The sequence below is a fragment of the Pogona vitticeps genome, chromosome 2, assembly GCF_051106095.1.
Source record: "Pogona vitticeps strain Pit_001003342236 chromosome 2, PviZW2.1, whole genome shotgun sequence".
In the NCBI taxonomy this organism is placed as follows: Eukaryota; Metazoa; Chordata; class Lepidosauria; order Squamata; family Agamidae; genus Pogona; species Pogona vitticeps.
The window spans coordinates 297,069,046-297,088,850 of record NC_135784.1 but is presented as its reverse complement, the minus strand read 5'-3'; the positions used below and the strand labels follow the sequence as shown (position 1 = coordinate 297,088,850).

The following is a 19,805-nucleotide window of genomic DNA, read 5'->3' as shown; positions in this document are numbered from 1 at the left end:
ACATATGAAAGGTACAGTAGCAACCTTTCTGTCTCAGCCTCACTAACCCAAGCAGTCAAATGAGGTTTTTAAGCCAGAAAGTCGCAGCATGCTGACAATTCAGCCAACGTCTAACTCCCTGCAGGAGGCTCACTTGCTCTGAAACAACGCACAAGACATTCCACCTGAAAAACAAAACAAAACAAACAAACAAACGAGCAAAAGTTTCTTACTCAGCCAGATGCCTGCGTGTCCGGGACTGCTCAGCTCGGTACGACTGGGCAATGCAAAAAACATCTCCCATTGCCGGGATGCAGGTCTCCAAGTACAGCTGAGAAGACTGAGTCAGGAAGGCCTCTTCGCCAAAGTAATCCATTTTGAAGAGAGTTGATCCCCCTTCTACCTGCGTCTGAACCAACGTCGGCGGAGTGACCTAGTAAAGGAAGCGCAGAGAGGCCGTGTGAAAGATACTGTAAATAAGCAGTTTGTGATCATTTTCTCCCTGGGGCACAATCTGATTCCTTTATGGATTTTGCTGTGAACCATTTCCTAAGGAACATCGCTGCGGGTCACCAAAGCACCAGACGCAACTCACCTCATAATATCCTCGGTCAAAGAAGTGGTCCCTGAAGCACTGCACGACGGTGGAGCGCACTTTCAAGATCCGGCTTAGGGTCTCCCCACGAATCATCATGTGCCGGTTGTTCAGCTGGACGTCCACTTCTGACTCCTCGTTGACCAGATTATCGGCGCCGCCCGCAGGAGCCAGGCCAATGAGTTCCCAGTAGTCGCAACATAGCTCGTGGCCTCCTGGAGCCTAAAGGGTTATATTTATTTTTAAATTTAAGCAGTACTTTTTAAAAAAAAAACAGCAGTACTCACCTGGCAAGCCTGTTATCAACACACAAAGCTCATGACGACGAGGAAGACAAGATCACCCTATCTGGACCTCAGGAGGGCTAAGGAGAAGCCAGCCCATTCCAGCAAATATCTCTGTGCACAAGGGCAGTGCCACGACTCTTGATCTCTTCTAGTCCAGAATGGGCCTAGTAACTGCATCCCAGTGATGACTGGCCAACTACAGAGCTCACCAACACTGGGGATCTGGCCTTGTCAAGATGACTGTCACTCTCTTAAGCTCTAGGCCAGGCTTGTCCAACCTGCGGCCACAAGCGGCCCAGGTCAACTCGTAATGCGGCCCAGTGCAATTTTTTTATTTTTAAAGAAATTCCAAAGTTTCAAGTTACATTGCCAGTGCTTGCGGCCGGAATGTGGCCGGGGCATGTCACAACAGTAGAGGGGGAGAGAGGGAAGGAAGGGGAGGGGACAGGGGGGCTGCGTGACTACATTGCATCGTCCCCGTCAATAGGTGGACCCCCTCCTGGCCCCATAAAGCCACCAGAGTCGAAGCTGGCAGCTGCCGGTAAGCACGCTTGAAGCAGGGCTGCGGAGGACGGCTAGGGCTGCCCCCCCATGCGGCCCAAACCAAATGTATGTGCGGCCCAAACCAAATTTTCATCTTCTAATGTGGCCCAGGGAAGGTGAAAGGTTGGACACCCCTGCTCTAGGCCATCTTCTACAACTTCTTCAAAAATTGCTGAACTTTTCATTGGCGTTAAAAAGTTTTGACTCCCTGTATTTACACTGGCTTTTTAAATCCCGCTACAAATTTCTAATTTCCAGTTGCTGGTACTTTTTATAATTTTATTGCTACTTATTTCTTTTTTAAAATCTTGCCTTTCCTTATAAGGGCAACTAAAAAGAACCTACGAGTCAACACAACATACAAATGCCATTAAAAACATTGTGCTGAAATCACAGAATTATAATGCTGTGCAGCCACTAGAAGGAATAGAAAACAAAATAAGGTATCACCTCCCCCACCATTTGAACAAATAAATTCACTTCCACCTGGCATCTACAGCAACAAACCTCACTCTAAAAGCAGAGAGAAAAAACGAAGGGGATTTCAAACGATGATAGGGGAAAAAAACCTTACTGAAATGTGTTTTAGTTCTTCAGGGTCAACTATTAAAGTATCCAAATTATTGACCACATAATTTGGGGGCAACCTGATGTCTTATGATCAAGCCACGAATTAACCTAATCAATCTGCCAAGAACTTCCTGGATCACCTTATGCAGGCTATTACAGACTTCCTCTACACTGAAAGAGTTCTGTGAAACTCAGAAGCTCTCTCAGTGCTTTGACATTTTTCACGCAGTCTTTTTTTTTTTAAAAAATTATTTATTTATTTTTCTCTTTATAGAGGTAGGGTGGGGTAAGGGATAACTGGGATAAGGATACATTTAGAGGGGGTGGATTTGAACGGTCACATTACAAATCGGTATTTTTCCCCATAATAATTCTAAATAATCCCTTCTAAGAGTAATTCCAATTATCATACAAAAATATATACATTATATAGACAAATCTAAATTCAGACAGGTATTTTGTAATTCCCATTATTAATTATGTAGCTGGTCTTTTTTGCAACCATGTATATAGTGTCATCCAAGCTTCCCGATGTTCCTTGTTCTTTTTTTGGATTTAGCTATTCTGTTAGCATATCCATTTCTGCGGTTTCCAGTATTTTTCCCTATCAGTTTGTCTACTTGTGGTATTCCAGACTCCTTCTAGTGTTTCGCAAATACTATTCTTGCCACTGTTATCATATGGATGGCTAAGAATGCTTTTTCAGAATCTAACTTATTAGGCAAAATATTTAATAGAAAAAAAATCTGGTGCCATCGATATTGGAGTTTCTAATATCTCTTGCAGTATCTAGTTGACTTTGGTCCAGTATGAATAAACAGGACATACATGTTCATTCAGAGAAGCCACAAACCAAAGACTACAAAAATGTGCTTTAAAATATTCTACCATGATATTATGCCTTAAATCTAACATTAGTATTAGGAATTGGCTAGTATTTTATCATACTCAAGGGGGAGAGGTAGGCATTTCCTAAGCTCACAACATGCCTCCCACATGCATTCTATGAGCTCCCCCTAGTGGCCTGAACTAAAAAAAAAATACATTTTCTAAAAACATCACTACATTATAAATGATTTTATAGATTTTTTTAGCAGGAAATGGATATAGATTCTTCCAGGCAATTTATGACTGAAGTTTATATCTCACGGTAGTAAAAGCAGTGGGAAAGAGATTATAACTCCTGTTCATTTCAAGGTTCAGACTGGCAGGGTCATCGCTGAGGTAGCCAAGATGGCAAAACTCATGCCAAAGGGGTGGGTGGGGGACAGCAACCTGCTGCAGAAGAGCCCCCAAGGGGAGTGAACGTACATAAAGGCCACAGAACACAGACCGACAGGGTGTTTCCTGCCCCCATATTTTCTCTGGGGTTCTTGTGACTTTATTATGCAAAGGTATTGAGGACATAAAAGGCCCACATTCTTCTTTTCTAGACTGACTAAGTTGTTCCTGACATTCTCCGCCCAGCCCTTTGGCGAATGAGGTCTTCTCATCGCCTTGTTGCTCTCATATAATCATTCTTAATTGTAATATTTTTTTAGAGCTGGAAGGGACCTTATAGATCATCAAGTCCAGCCCCCATCAAGGAGGCAGAGCAGGAAACTGAACTCCCAAATACTGGTTCTGAGGCCAGAGATCTATGCCACGGCGCCCAGCATTCTCAGCGGCTGAAATTTCCAAGTTGTTGGATACTGAAGATTTAATAGACCTCCAACGGCCTGCATGTTAAAGCTATGGGTGGGCAGATGGATTAGGGTGGGGTGGGCCTCCAACTTCCAAAATCCCACAGGCAACAAATTCTGGACGTTATAGTCCAGAACACACACATTGACACAACTCTAGTTAAACTACCTACCTACCTATCAAGCAATGTGTGCTGAGGCCAAAGTGAGAGAGAAACAGGGATGGCAAAGAAAAAGTGAAATCCTGACTGAGAGCCATGTTGCGTTGCAACATTTTGTTGCTGGCTCCCTCTGTGCCTCCAACACCCTGTTCTCATGTGAGAACAGACCGACATTCAAGCTGGGGGTGGGGGAGAAGGACAAGGAAGGTGTTCTGTTTAATTAGTACCTGGGGGAAGACAACATCCATATTGTCCTCCTTCCTTCAGAGCCAAGGGTGAAACCGTTCTTGTGTAGTGTACGTTCCCATTTCCACATCAACACAAGAACAAAAAGGAAAGGCAACAAGGGGCCCTCCAGATAATGTGGGACTGCAGTTAAATAAGATAGGGAGGACAGAGGGCCGTGCCTCGTTTTTCACGACAACAGTTTTCTGGCTTTCAGCTTTTCTATCTCAGACGGAAACACCTCTCTTAAGTCTTAGGTAAAGGTAAAGGTTCCCCTTGACAATTTTTGTCCAGTCGTGTTCGACTCTAGGGGGCGGTGCTCATCCCCGTTTCCAAGCCATAGAGCCAGCGTTTTGTCCGAAGACAATCTTCCGTGGTCACATGGCCAGTGCGACTTAGACACGGAACGCTGTTACCTTCCCACCGAGGTGGTCCCTATTTATCTACTTGTATTTGCATGCTTTCGAACCGCTAGGTTGGTGGGAGCTGGGACAAAGCGACGGGAGCTCACTCCGTCACGTGGATTCGATCTTACGACTGCTGGTCTTCTGACCCTGCAGCACAGGCTTCTGCAGTTTAGCCCACAGCGCCACCACATCTCCGTCTTAAGTCTTAAATATTGGCAAAAACTCTTTATTCATTTTTTTGGTCCTGCCCTTGGCCCACTTTGCCACTAAACCTCTCAGAATTTCAGTTCCGCCTTTGGATCGTCACCCTTGTCCCATGCGCCAGCGCCTGCTAGACTGTGTGACTTCAGATGGCACATGCGAGAAGCCCTAGGATCAAGCAGTCCTCTCACTTCAAGAAATCTGGTAGGTTCCCCCCCCCTCCAAGATGGGCAAGCTAGCACCTTCCGCATCATCCACTGTTTAGATGGGGAGTCAAAGCAAGCCCTGCTCTCTTTGGAGAAACTTCCAAGCCAACGTAGAGATTTTTTTTTTTTAAAGTTAAGTTGGAAACAGCTATCTGAGCAAAAGCCAGGAAGTCTGAACTGCTGGATAGCTCAGTGTCTTAGGTCTTTGGCCGCAGAGCCAGAGGTTGGGAGTTTGAATCCCCACTGTGCCTCCTTGAAATGGGCTGGACTTGATGACCCACAGGGTCCCTTTCCAGCTCTGCAGTTCTAAGATAATTATTATTACCTGACGGCAAGATGCACTCACCTGCTTCCCCTCTGGAACAAGGTTGAGGGTCCCATAGACAGCCACCGTGCTCTCTGTCGAGAGGAGCACACCATTGTAACACTGACACTAGAGGAGAGAAATGGGGGAGAGGGGGAGACTCAGTCTGTTTTTTTTTAACTTTTAATTTCATCTTGTAAAGAAAAAAAGTAATATTCTCATTTATTCCCAAGGAATCATTCAGTGCAACTGTAGGAAGAAATCTCTGGTCTAAAGAGAGCCAGAATTTGGCCCACCAGTGTTCCCCTCCCAAAGCAATGTCCTTGTCATCTATAATAAAGCAACAACATCATTAAGTTATCATTTCATAACAGTGGTTCCCAAGAAGCAGACAACAACTGCCACATCTCCATGGGCTGGCTGGGGATGATGAGCATTGGGGTCCAGCATCATCTGGGGAAAGCTACGTAAGCATGAGTAACAAGCTCCTTACAGCCACACAGATTTGTTAATGCAGTTCCGCGGGCCACCCATCTAATGGCATGATTCAAACAGCTGGTTCCGATCTAGAAAGCCCTGCAACGGTGGCTCCCAACTTTGGGTCACCCCGGTGTTCTTGGACTAAAACTCCCAGAAGCCTTCACCCACTAGCTGTTCTGGCAAGGATTTCTGGGAGTTGTAGTCCAAGAACCTTCAGAGACACAAGGTTGGAAGCCACCGCCCTACACAAAGAGGGTCAAGGCTATCTGAAATATGGTATTCTCGCCTATGGGACTGCCAAGCTTTGAGATCTATGAAGGAGGCTTTTCTCTCCATCGTGGGCTCTCCCAAAGGTGTGTGTGGGGAGAATGGAAAAGCAGGTGTCCTCAGCAGCCGCTCCCAGGTCTCAGAACTCCCCTCTGAGACAGGCTCAGATATTCCCCTCACTGTCTTTCAGCCATCTGACCTAGACTCTTGTATTTGCACAGGCTGCCAGGATCTCACCGGCCGTTTTTATAGAAAGGATATTTAGTAGACTTGGCCTGGACGTGTTTCAAATTGTTTTTAATTCATTCATTTCCTAACATCATAGCTAGCTGAGCAGCATTCATCGATATTTGCTTTGATCTGCATCTGTCTCAAATTCTGTAAGTTATCAAGAGTCCCAGTTCTAGGAAATAAGGTAGGATACAAATAAGGGGGGGGGGCACCCACACACAATCAGATGAATGTTTCCTTCCTAAGAGAGGTGGAAGGTGTAAATAACTGACAGCGGAAAAGATGGACAAAGGAGGGATGTGGCACTGTCACCCATAGAGAGAACATTTCCACAAGGTGGAGGCCACGTAGCCAATAACAACATTAGCTAGTAAAACACCCTGCATCCCCCAACAGAAACGGGCAAGATGTAAAGGCATAAAACATCTCCCATTGCTGCTTCCCAGTAACCGATATGCTGAAGTATTCTGCTTCAGATTATATGGACGTTCCACACATGGCAAGTGTGCCCACAGAATTCTGATATCCATTTACTCTAGCCCTACCCAGTATCATCCTACCCAGTGTCAGCAGTGTAGATAAAAACGGTTAGCCAGCTTTGCTGCTGGGGGCAATGTTTAAGAGGAAAAGTTTCTGCTTTCCTGTAAGCTCCACACAAGAAAGAATTTGAGAAAATCTGGGTTCTTGCTTACATGTAGAGCCTATTCATACAAGCAGCAGCCCCTCCAGGCTTATTTCTGAAGGAAATGATGAGGGAGGGGATGGAGTGCCAAAAAAAAGAGATAAATACTGAATACGGCTTACATCTCCACCCTAAGAAATCCTGGGATGTGTAGTTGGGTGGGAGAACATTTAGAGTTCTTTGTTGTAATTTAGGGGACTGGACCAGCACAAAATTCTGCTTTCCAGCCAGCCTCTGAGTGCCTCACCAAACTATAAATACCAGACTTCCTTAGGATGCAGCCATGGCAGTAAAGATGGATTAAACTGTTACATCAGCATAGTATATCAGGATGGCAGCCCTTTGCTACATCAGAATGGAACAAGACATGAGGGATATCAGAGAAGATTGAGATCAAGGAAGGGAACCATCCAGGAAGGAGAAGGAAGGAAGAATGGAGACAAGCTTCATAAAATAGAGAAAAATTGGCTTACCAGATCATCAGACAAGACACACTGAAGATAGCCTGTGCCATCTCTTAACACAATAAACATGAGGGTTTTCCCTAGAAAGAAGAAATTAATCATTTTAAGAACTTTAATTTTGATTTTTGAAAACAATGTTCTCCACTCCTTTTTTTCCATCAGTTCAATTCCTATCAAAGCAGAGCTTTCTATTTCAAAAAAATGTCAAATTCCAAAATCCTTGGTCAGCATGGATTCTGGAAGTTGATCTCCGTAAAAGTCACATTTCCAAACACTGTATTAAAGACAAGGACGATCCTGCAGCTGTAACATCAATGCAACACAATTAACATATACTTCTGGTTAAAAGCCCAACTTCAAACCAGATGAAAAATAGAATCAGTGTTTAGGGAAGGCCTGGCCACTAGACGGACGAGATAAGATAGAGATAAACAAACAAATGAATGGATGAACACACAAACAAATGCAAAAAGGAAAAAGGGTAACATTCTGCAGAAAGGCTGGACTACAAACTTCATCATCTGCAGGCTGCATATGCAATTGAAAGATGATGGGAATTGCAAAACAGGTTTGCTGGACATTTGGAAGAAGGGTGGGGGAAACACTGGGCTCGACCATTCTACAAAATTAGAAGTGCTTTCCCCAAGGGAATATTTGTGGTGTTAAAATGTTAAGATAGCTCAGACAGATGCCCTGTTTCTCCCACACAACCGGCTTCTCACTGACCTGTTAGTCCCCTTATACAGTGCCCTGCCTAAGGCCGGTTTTATACTCCCAACAACTTTCAAAGAAATCATTCTAGCTGTGAGTGCATGACTCCACTGCTTTATTTTGTGCTACCACTGGCGAGACCTCAAGCCAATTAAAAGGACCCCATGAGCTGCATGGACTAGAAGCTAAACTGACTGATGGTCTGACTTATTTTTGATCCTGCCCTTCTGCCCTTTTGTGAGACAGCTTCTCAGAAATACACCTTCTATGTTTTGAAGTCTTGGAAAGGCTCAACCAGGCGGTGCCGTCAATGCTGAGCTAAACAGAACAAAGGCCTCGCTAAAAAAATTCTCTATGCAATCCATCCTTCCCTTTAAAAGGCAAAGCTATTCAACAGGGAGGCTCATACCTTGGCTCAGATCCTCCACCCACCCCTGAGGCCATTTACTGAGGTAAAAGACGAAATGTGGATCAGTTCACCTCAACTCCACATTTCTCTAATTAGCAAGGGTCAACATTCCCAAACATCCAGGACTTGATCCTTACCTCTAAACCAAACTGATTCCTCCTTCACACGGTACTCACCTTGTCTACGCAATCTGTGAACCCATCCAAAAACCTTAACCCTCTCCCCTCGGTAGGCCTCCAGTGCCCGAATCTTCACCTGAAAGAAAACACATCGGTCAGGTCCATGCGCTTGAGGGAAACATACTCATTGCCTAACACCCAATGATAGACAGGTTGCCTAAAATCTGGTGAGACTATCAAGCAACCCACCTTTGCTTATTTTGCTACAGTTTACAGCAGTGGTTCCCAACCTTGGGTCATGAAGGTGGTTCTTGGACTGCAACCCCCCAGAAGATTTCACCTTTAGCTGTGCTGCCTGGGGTTTCTGGGAGTCGTAGTCCAAGAACACCTGGGTGATCCAAGATTGGGAACCAGTGGTTTACAGCATCATTTATACTCCCTTGATCTTGAAACACTGGAAATGTTCGCGCGTGTTATTACTGCATAATAATAATAATAATAAAACAATATACTGCACCAGGACGTCATTCACTACCTTGCAACAAATACGCATAAGCATTTATAGGCTTCTATTTTTGTCTGCTGGGCAAAAAATAAAAATATCCTAGTCTTGAAGCTTAGCGATAGAGAGCAGGCTCTGAATGAAAATCGTCCATGTGCAGTCTTACCCTCACCAGGTATAGAAAAGCAAGATTCCTTCCTGAAAAAGAACCAATGCCAAGTAGCATAAAAATGCTGAGAACAGGCCAGTATTTCAATGCAATCTCTCTTAATCTGTGTGCCCAGATTCCTGCTGCTCAAATCTGTGATGCCCAATATTTGAGGGTCCCCCGTGTTCTTGGACTACAACTTCCAGGAGCCTCTGCTAGCAGTGCCAAGGTCCAAGGCTTCTGGAAGCTGCAGTCCAACAATATTTAGGGTGCGAAGGAACCACTCGCCCAAATCACCTACCATTGCTCAAATTGACAAAGCTCCTTGTCTTGACAGGTGAAGACAACCTCTGTCTTTTAAACAATTAAAATCTCCCTCCAAACAAGACACAACCATTCCTAGCTAAACTCCTATCTTATTGCCATATCTTGCAGCCCATCTGAAAGCATATGCTCAACGGCACCAAATAGAATTAAAAAAAAAACACCAGAGGCCGCCATCCTGCAAACAATTACTTGGTAGAAAACCAAGCTGAACAGAAGGAAGCCAACAAGGGTAGAATCAAAGCTGCCCTGGCAAAAGGCTATCAGGTGAGGAAGTTGCCTCAGGCAGCAGAGAGCTGGGGGTGGCCAACATGCACTAAGCACTTCACTCCCACCTCTTGGAAGGTCTGGAATGGGGTTTCCATGCATGCGAAGCCTTTCTGCTTGTGCCTCCACCTCCCAACAGGAAGCATGGAAATCCCTCCCTGTCCTTCGGGGCTCAGAGCTAGTTGTGAGGGAGGAGCAGTGTGTTGCATTCCATCTTCAGCAGCGAGATTGTTTGTGCTGTTCCTGCAGAGGGCGCACACCCAGTGTTACCCTCACACCACTCAGCTATACCATCAGACTACCCCTTCCCACCGTTTCAGTACACACTTACACAGAAAGAAAAAAAATGGATTTCAAAAAAAAAAGAGAGCAAGAGAGAATGATATATACCTCAACGTGACTTCACCTATCTCAACACACATCAGGGAACCAGTAAACTTCTAGAGTAATGGTTCCCAACCTTGGGTCCTCAGTTGTTCTTGGGGACTAAAACTCCCAGAAACCTTTGCCACTAGCTATACTGGCCAGGATTTCTGGGAGCTGTAGTCCAAGAACGTTTGGTGACTCAAAGTCGGAAACCACTGTTCTAGAGCCCTAATCGGTTTTCAGCAATGTGTGCTCTGCATCAACGTGGGCATAATAAGCCTGTTCAAACACTGCTGGACCACAACTCCCATCATCCTCTTCTGGTGATTAGGCAAGCAAGGGCTAATGGGAGTTGCCATCCAACCAAATTTGTAGGGATGCCCTCTGCTGACTGCTACTTCAACTTGTCTACCAGTGTCCATCTCCCCCCGAAGTCATCCCTGACTTTCCCCTTTTGTGCATCTGAGACCATCTGGAGTAAAGTTCAGGATGTCTTTTGAAGAATTCTACTTACACATTTGGGTTCTGGGAGGCTAGGATCTTTCTTAATGACAATCTTCTTGGCTTCTTCCAAGTTCTTTTCACGGCGCAACTGGTCTTCTGCCTGTGGGTTGATTTGGGTTCGTTAAAAAAGTAATTCAGTGTTCTTCCATCAATAAAAATATTTAAGGTACAAATACAGAAGAAATATGAGTAATGAAAATCCTAACATTAACTTTCAAGAGAATACTGAGTGCACCCATATGTGGGGAGAGCTGTACAGCCAACGTACTGTACTGGAGAAGACTCCATGTATGGTCCCACCAGAGCTCAAGAAAGAAGAGGTCAAAGCTAATTACCTCAAAGCTGAGAGGTCAAAGCAGACTGGGTATGACAGGCTAGGCCAGCCAAAACAACCTGCAAACCTCAAAACATTCATAGTATGCATGGAAAGATGAGGAAAGAAGGGTTTCAGATTCCTGTTAGCCTACCTATGTGTTCTCTGATGAGAGGCACTGGCTCCACTTTGTTCCTCTTGTGGAGAAAAATTCAGTCAATTCACTTGCAACGCCAATTAATTCCTCATCATTGGCTTTGCTACCTAGGGCAGATCCTGTTCTGAAGGGCCATAAAGTCAGAAGAGACCACTGAGGCCATCCAGCCCAACCCCCTGCCATGTGGGAACATCCATCTAAGCACTCCCAACAGACGGCCATCCAGCCTCTGCTTAAAAACCTCCAAAGGAGGGGACTCCACCACCCTTCGAGGCAGCCTATTCCACTGCTGGACAGCTCTGACTGTCAGGAAGTTCTGCCTAATGTTCAGATGGAACCTCTTTTCCTGTAGTTTAAAACCACTGCTCCTTGTCCCTTCCTCGACGTGACATCCTTTCAAATATTTAAACATGGCTAACGTGTCCCCTCTTAAACTTCTTTTTGTAAGGCTAAACATTCCCAGCTCCCTAAGCCGCTCCTCATAGGACATGGCTTCCAGACCTTTGACCATTTTGGTCACCCTCCTCTGGACACGCTCCAAGTTGCCAACATCCTTCTTGAATTGAGGTGCCCAGAACTGGACACAATACTCCAGGTGAGGGTCTGGCCAAAGCATCGTTTCCCTTGATCTAGACACTATACTCTTATTGATCCAACCAAGAATCGCATTGGCTTTCTTGGCAGCCGCATCACACTGCTGACTCATATTCAGTTTGTGGTCTACCAAGACTCCTAGATTCCTTTCACAGGTACCGTGGTCTAGCCAGGTGTCATCCATCCTATATCTGTGCAATCCATTTTTTCTGCCTAGCTGTAGGACCTTACATTTCTCCCCATTAAAATTCATGTTGTTAGTTTTGGCCCAGGACTCTAATCTGTCAAGGTCATTTTGAATTTCAATCCTGTCCTTTGGGGAATTAGCAGCCCCTCCCCAATTTGGTGTCATCTGCAAATTTAATCAGCATACTCTCTGTTCCTTTATCCAAGTCATTGATAAAGATGTGGAATAGCACAGGGCCCAGAACAGAGTCCTGGGGCACCCCACTAGTCACCTCTTTCCAGGACGAAGGGGAGCCATTTGTGGTCACCCTTTGGGTTCGGTCAGTCCACCAATGAGAAATCCACCTAACAGTAGCACCATCTATATGGGATGGGTGGGCCCCTCAACCCACCCATCCCATAACACCATACAAAACATATACAAAGTGCATCCCATCAGAACCCACAGAGCACCTGACCGCCCTCAATCTAGAAAAACACAGCTTGGTTTTGTTTTTAAATGGCCAGCTGTGACAAACTGCTTAAAAGCTGTTATCTCCAGCCCCGAGCTAATTACTTTAGCCCCTAAATACCTTTTGTCTATCAAATCAAACACAACATTCCAGGCACTTCTGGTTTTGAATTATGGGCAGAAGTGACCCACTGACATCTAGGTGGGGCCTTGTGAATCTGATTTCACTAGGACATACTTGTGTGTGTGTATGTGTGTGAGAGAGAGAGACAGACAGACACAGAGAGAGAGAGAGAGAGAGAGAGAGAGAGAGAGAGACAGACAGACAGACACACACACAGACAGACAGAACCCAGTCCAGGTTTTAACCTAAACTAAGCTCTCCGAGGTCCGAAACTTATTTTGGAAATAGAGTTCAGCACTTTGGACAGCTCTAGCAAAATTAACATTAAAACCTGGAGTGGATCCACACACAAATGAAACTGGGGCCACTAAGGGCAGGGCAAAAAAGCCCTTAACAGCCGCCCATCCCTGACTGGATAACCCACATCCTATTAAACAGAAATGGTGTGTCAAACATTTCCTCCATGACACTGTGGAAACCAAACATGCCCTTTCCTCATATTTTTTTTTTGTTCTACAACAGTTCTGTAAAGTACAGCACATTGATAACTACGGCTCTAGTTATATGATTAATTGAAGGAAACATTTTAACACACTAGCTACTAACCAAAACACAACCATATTAACTGCATGTCAATCTGGTCAATTCTGACATGGCAATCCTTCTCAGGATTTTCTCTGGGGCCACATAGCTTGCTGTTTTTTCTGGAGACCCAGTGGGGAATCAAACTCATGACTCCTAGCTCTACAAACAGGTACTCCAAATCAATGAACTATCCATACTCCCCAGGTACAGCATATACTTAAAAAACACTCATACTATAGAATACACAGTGAGGCTTGCTTTCATCTCCAGTGGTTGGGAAAATAATCGCTTTCCCCATATAAGCACTTATGTGTGTACACTAATAAATTGTCCCAAAAGCACTACAGAAAGGATGAAATTCAGGAAGACTGCATAAACAAGAGCCTCCTCAGATGGAGCATTTTAGACTTAAAGAGTGCCAATTCCATTCAGCCAATGTGCTTACAGATTTGGAAATCAGCCGGTTTGCATTTTTTTAAAAAAAATCTATCAATGACTTGTATTAGGCAGGACAAAAGTTTTCTCTCCGCCTCTGGTGTTCAATCTGCAATGACTCCTTAAGGCATGTAAGTAATCTCTTGACATCACAGTGATCAGAGAAGGGAGACATCTGCGAAGAAGTCCCACCATCTTCAAAACTCTGCTCATCTGAAAAGCATTATGCCGTTTAGTGCCTCCCCCTTTCACATCCTGGAGAAAATCAGGAGAGGGTATTCCGACTTGCCTTGATGTCAGCACAAGAAAAGAACAACGACATTTGCCAACTTACATCTTTCTTTTCTCTGGCTTCACTCTTCTGTTTTTCCCTCTGCCAGAGTTTTCTGACATTCTTGAACTGAGTTTTGGAAATAGTTTCCCATCTCTAAGAAGAAAAGAAAGACAATACTTTTACTTTCTGATGACTGCACCCTTAAGAACCAAGGTCCACCTAACCCAGCATTCTGTTTTTAGCCATGGACACCCATAAAAAGGAAGCAGCAGGAGGCTTATGTGTACATAATATGCACAAGTAAACATACATATTTGGGTGTATGGGGGTGTTAATGGAAGGAAACACGTGTGGCAAGCAAGCCAGTGGGGGTGAATCCACCCTGAGGATCCCAGCAGTGACCTATTAATTGCCAGCTAGAAGCAACTGAATGTTACGTCATTTGCTTTCCGCAGGCACAACAATGCAACAGGATTTTGGCGACGTGAGTGACAACCAGTAATATACGTTGTCTGTTAAATTCTGAATTGGGAAATTTTCTGGAAAAATTTCCATTGCTGCAAATAGAGTAAAATCTGATTTTGTAGATTTACTGGGCTTATGTTTACCAAAAAAAAAATCATAGTGGCTAGTACTCTGCTGGAATTATCACCAGAGGAACGGAAGTTGCTCAAATGGTCATGGCAATTTAGAGAGACGCCTGTTACACACCTGGTTAGATGACCAGATAGATACTCCTTCAAATAGCTACAATAACATCTGTCCTGCCTACGGTAATCCCAACAGATGATTGACCTTGATGTCCTATGTACATTTGAACCAAAACATGAGATCAGGGCAGAGAGTGTGAGACTAGAACTCAAAATATCTGGGTTCAAACCCCAACGTGGCTATGAGGTTCACTGTGTAGCTTTGGGGCAGCCCCTCTCTTAGCCTTTCATCCCTCACAGCGATCACGAGTAAAGTGCTACCTCCACTTACGAACATCCCTATTTACCACCAGTTCCGGCCGCAAAATGTTGCTTCTACTTGCTTTTTCCTTTGTTTTCTGTGCATTTCTGACCTTGTCCCTCTGTTCTCTGTGCATTTCCAATCTGCTCCGTTTGTTTTCTATGCATTTACAATGGGTCTTGCATGCTTGATTGCTTTTCTTTCCCCGCCCCCCTTGGCCAGAAGGGATTAATCACATTTCCAATGAGTCTTGCAGTGATTTATTTTTGGCTGATTTTTTCTTTGGCTGGAACGGATTAATGGGGTTTCAATTAATTCCTATGGGAAATGGTGCTTCAACTTACGACCATTTCAACTTACGTCCCTCTTCTGGAACAGATTATGGCCGTAAGTGGAGGCACCAGTGTACATCTGAATCCTTGCCTCCTTAATGAAAAAATAACACGTTGGTGGATTTCACAGAACCTTAACTGGAACATTGAGGGTGGGGAGTAGCAACCCCAAGGGGGGTTGTAAAAAATATTCCCAAACTAAACCAAACACGACTGTGTGTGGAAAGCAAGCCAAACTTAACAGCAGTTTTAGTTTTGGTTCTGATGTGGTTTGCACAACCAAAAAGTTAATTCATAACTCAAGAACAGAAAGTGAAGCAAAAATTAATGAGAGACTTTTGACTGAGCCAGAAGTTGGGATTTGTAACTCCGTCTAATTGTTATTGTTGAACCTTGTAAAATGATTATTTTTCTCAGAAATGGAAATGTTTCCTATCCAGTAAAAACATTTTTACTTTTGTCATGCCTGAATTGACTGCCAAAGAATGAAATAAAACCGGCAGGAAAGCCCCCCTCCCCCCAGAGAATATTCCTTCATTTACCTGGCCTTCCTTTTGTGAGTCCACATAAATTGTAGGAAATGGTTCCTTTCCAGCAGCTACCAAAGCCTTGGGCGGAAAAAAATGAACATTAGTTGCCGTTGTTTTGTATAGGATACCTTTTCCTTAAATTTTAACATAAGCCACCTACCACTTAAATGCAGCAGTGGGTTTCTATGGCTGAGCAGGGATTCAAACCCAGGTCTCCTGAATCCTAATCCATCACTCTGTCCACTATACCGCGCTCATTTTACTGTCACCAAAATCCTCTGCCCTCCTTCCCGTTTTATTAAAATGGGACTTGTACTGTAGCCCCAACTAAAACTGGGAAGGCACCAGATTAGGGGAGACCGGCTTAGATCTGTTTCCTAACTGAATTGTGATGATGGCATCCTCTTCACTCTGTTTAGACATGAAAGAGAGCCCTAACAGCTCTGATGTAGGCAGTCACGTGAACGCACGCAGTTTCACACAGTCACAGCCGCTGTGCAAATTCCTGTGATGTATATTTCTGCCTATATTCCCACAAAAATCTTGCCTAAAAGGAGCCGTGAGCTCCAAAACAACCACAGAATTTGCTCATCGATCACCCAGTTCACCCATCACAGACAGGACTTTCAGGAAAAAAATGAAAGTTCCAGGTTGAATGATGGGACTGGAGGCCATCCAAATGGCAGGAAGTCAAGAAGCCCTCTTCCCTGCATGTCCTTCCAAGCTGCTTCTTTGTGCCCTCTGAAAAGTGCCCCAAGCACTTTTGCAAGGATTCTCTGTGACTCATGAGAATGGGGAGGATTTCTATGACATGTCATTTTTTTTTCAGCAGCCTAGGTTTGAATTTATAACTGGGTTTGGGCATGCTTATGAGTAATCTGGTGAGAAACTCCCGATTATTCATAAACATGTTTGAACTTGCTTGTGGGCTGATTTTGCCCCCACAGATTCTTTAACCTAGCTGCTGGACGGGATATTCTGAGAGTCATACTCTAAAATAGGCCATTTCTCCCCATCTCGGCTTCTCTGGACACAAAAAGCTCAGACTGATAAAGAGGTTACCTGCAAAGCAGTTTTGTATGGCTTCTCTGGTGTGCCATCTCCTGCCGTATCACACCCTTCTCGATCAGAGACGTAGACCTCTCCTATAAAAGCAGACAAAGATAGACACTGCTCTTTATGACATATATAATGGACACACCAGCATGCAAATGTGCACACACATGCACATACACGTACAATCAGGCTACCTTTAAATCAGACACTGTTTGTGTACATAGTACTCATGTACTATGATATATCTTTGGATGTAAAGCCGCTCATGCTACATGATCTAATCAATTAACCAAAATGCATACATATAGGGGGCGGATGATTTGGTTGGGCAAAGGGGGAAAGGTTTAGATAGACTCTAAGCTCATTGGTCGAAATCGGCCACGAGATAGAGAGGATTTTTGATATATATTAATGTTGCTACCTCATTTATTTTTAAGTCCTTGGTGGTAATTTGCTGCCATGTTCTTCCCGCTGCTGCAGTGTCCAATAAAGCTTATATTTCTTGCACTACACCTCAGATTTGTGTCAGAGTCATTTATGCTCTGAGTGGATATTGCCATAACACTGTTAAAGGTCAGTAAGGCGAGATTAGCAAATCTGGGCAATTTGCATGATATCACCAGGAGTCATACTCCCAACATTTTTAATAACATAGAATATCTATCTATCTATCTATCTATCTATCTATCTATCTATCTATCTATCTATCTATCTATCTATCTATCTCTGTCTGTCTGTCTGTCTGTCTGTCTGTCTATCGATCGATCAATAGATAGATAGATATAGATATATATACACACACACCAGGTTAATTATAATATACTGTACAATCTATATATTATCTATATACAATAGAAATCATGAAGAGAAATATGTATACTCTGTGGCATACAGAGAGAGAGAGAGAGAGAGAGAGAGAGAGATTACATGGATGTGTGTGTGTGTGTACATACAGTATATACAGTATACACACACATATATACACATACGTACATATATATAGTACATACACAGATATATATATATGTGTATATATATGTGTATATATGTATATATGTGTGTGTATACATATACATATACATATATATACTGTATGTATGTATGTATGTACATATATATATGTAGATATGTATATATATGCATACATGCACACACAAGCAATATGTATAGAGAGATACTGTATTGTGATTACTATTTGTCCCTCAGGTTTAGTGTGCCACCTTTGTAAAACAGAAGAACTAATCAGTGATTTGTGACTCCAGCGTGGAAATAGAATATTGCAAGTAATGTTATTTGCAGCATGTTAGTTTTGGGGAAAACTTATTTATGAAACAATGGAACAACTAATAAAGATGAACGACTATATTTTAATGAAAGCTTTTGTCTGAATAAGTCGACTTGCCCACTAAAGCTCACATTAGAATATAGCACTGGGTCTTTAAGGTGCCACAACGTTTCTTGTCCTCTTTATTTTTTATTCTTCTTTTGCTTTGGCCTTGTATAAGGAGAGACAGAAAGGCCGAATATGTGGAATCCCCTCAATCAGAAGCCACTATCTGTCAGCCAAAAGAGCCCCAGCCTTCCGTTCCCGCCCCTCCTTTGGGATAAATTTATCTTCCGGGCTGAATCTCGCCTCGTTTTTGACACGCCATCCTTGCAGCAAGCAAGCAGAAGGCCCCCTTCTCCAGAAACGGAAGTGATGATGATGATCGAACCAGCAGAGAAAATGGAAGCCAGACGAACATAGGGACTCCTCCCCCCCCCACTCCTAAATCGAATCCCACCATCTCCAGCACCGCATTCAAGAGCGATTCCTCCTCCGACACCAGGGCGCAGCTGGGCGCAAAATCTTAACGCCCAGCCATGGATGAGCGAAAGATCCTTCCCGGGTTCGTTCCGTGCCCCGGGAAAGGAAAGGGAAGGGAAGCCCACCCTTGGGGATGGAGGGCGTCTATCCTGCCCTGAAACTGGGTCCGGCGGATCGCCTCTCCGCTTCTGCACCACCTCTTTCTTCCACCTTCCCAAACTCACCAAGGTTACCATCCATTCCCCGTCATCAAAAAGGGACGCGATGCAAATTAAAAATAAAAATTCAAGATTTCTTCTTTTTTTTAAAAAAAAAATTCCCAACCGGTTTTCCAGCCGGGGAGGATGCCCGAGAGCGGATCCCTCCCTCCCGATCCCAGCCCCATCGTTACCCCCCCGTAGGGCAAAAAATAAAAGGGGGGTGGGTGGGTTGCCCAAGCCGCCCCCCTCCCGCACCCTCCAAGCCCTTTGCAACCTCACCCAGGCTCAGCCCGCCCGCCTTCTCAATGATCCCCGCAGACATCGCGGCTTCTTCCCTGGATCGGAGCGCACCGTCAGGGGGAACCCTGCCCGCCGCTTCGCTTCCCCTTTCGGTTTGTCTCCGCTGGCCGGCGATGACGCCTCCGGAGGGGCGGATTGCATCAGGCGCACGCTCGCTGCTTGCAAGGGCTTTTTTTTTTCCCCTCATAGGCTGCGCGCAGCTCCGCCTCTTCTGCGCGGGGGAAGCGCCTGGCAGGGCCAGGAGGGCTGGGGCAAAGGCAGGGAGAGGCAGCCGGCCCTCCTGTAGCGGGTGGGGTTTGGGGTGGCGCTTGGTGAAAAGAGGGCCGTGGGTAGGGTTGGGGAACGTTTCTCCTTCTAGCTTCACTACAGTTCCAAGCATGCAGCCCCCCCAGCCGGGGCTGATGGGACCTGTAGTTCCCAAAAAGGAACGTTTCCAAGATTTTCTGGGATGCCCTGCAGCTAGGGTTGCCAGATGTCAGGCAAAAGGAGGACATGTCCTCCTTTTTAGCGTAATGTCCTCCGTCAGGCAGGCAAAGATAAAAACCTTTAAAATGTCAGGCTTTTGTATATTTTATGTTATAATTTTGGATGGGAGGGGGAGAGGTAGAAGGACCCCCTGGCTTTCCCCGCCCCCACCTGCCCGCCCACCCCCAGTATTTTTTTGGGGGGGAGCCTCCATTGAATGTATTTTTAATTTTTAACATGACTGTTTCTTGGTCGGTTCACTAAGAGACATTTATTGGCAGCTATTGTAATAAAATTTTATTGATTGTGGGTTTAATCTGGAATGATGCAAATGAAACATTCAATATGTCCTCCTTTGTACTCCTTTTTGTCTTTCTTTGCCCTCCTTTTGGTACCCGTGTATCTGGCAAC

At 44.5% G+C, this 19,805-nt stretch overlaps 1 protein-coding gene across 2 annotated transcripts in view; it reads right to left on the bottom strand.

Moving 5' to 3' along the window:
* Window positions 1-19,072, bottom strand: part of NARS1 (asparaginyl-tRNA synthetase 1) — a 30,325-nt gene extending 11,253 nt beyond the window's left edge. Inside the window, exons 1-10 of one of the 2 annotated variants that reach the window (XM_072992890.2) lie at window positions 18,909-19,072; window positions 16,629-16,711; window positions 15,579-15,644; window positions 13,814-13,906; window positions 10,645-10,734; window positions 8,581-8,659; window positions 7,294-7,364; window positions 5,203-5,289; window positions 575-796; window positions 213-412 (exon numbers count right to left, since the gene is read on the bottom strand). In XM_072992890.2, coding sequence (XP_072848991.2) covers window positions 213-412; window positions 575-796; window positions 5,203-5,289; window positions 7,294-7,364; window positions 8,581-8,659; window positions 10,645-10,734; window positions 13,814-13,906; window positions 15,579-15,644; window positions 16,629-16,711; window positions 18,909-18,951 — 1,034 coding nt within the window. In that variant the 5' untranslated portion in view covers window positions 18,952-19,072. Of the gene's footprint in view, window positions 1-212; window positions 413-574; window positions 797-5,202; window positions 5,290-7,293; window positions 7,365-8,580; window positions 8,660-10,644; window positions 10,735-13,813; window positions 13,907-15,578; window positions 15,645-16,628; window positions 16,712-18,653; window positions 18,760-18,908 lie in introns of those variants that run through there. The other variant, XM_072992891.2, reaches the window with a different exon arrangement.
* Window positions 19,073-19,805: the final 733 nt, after the last annotated feature.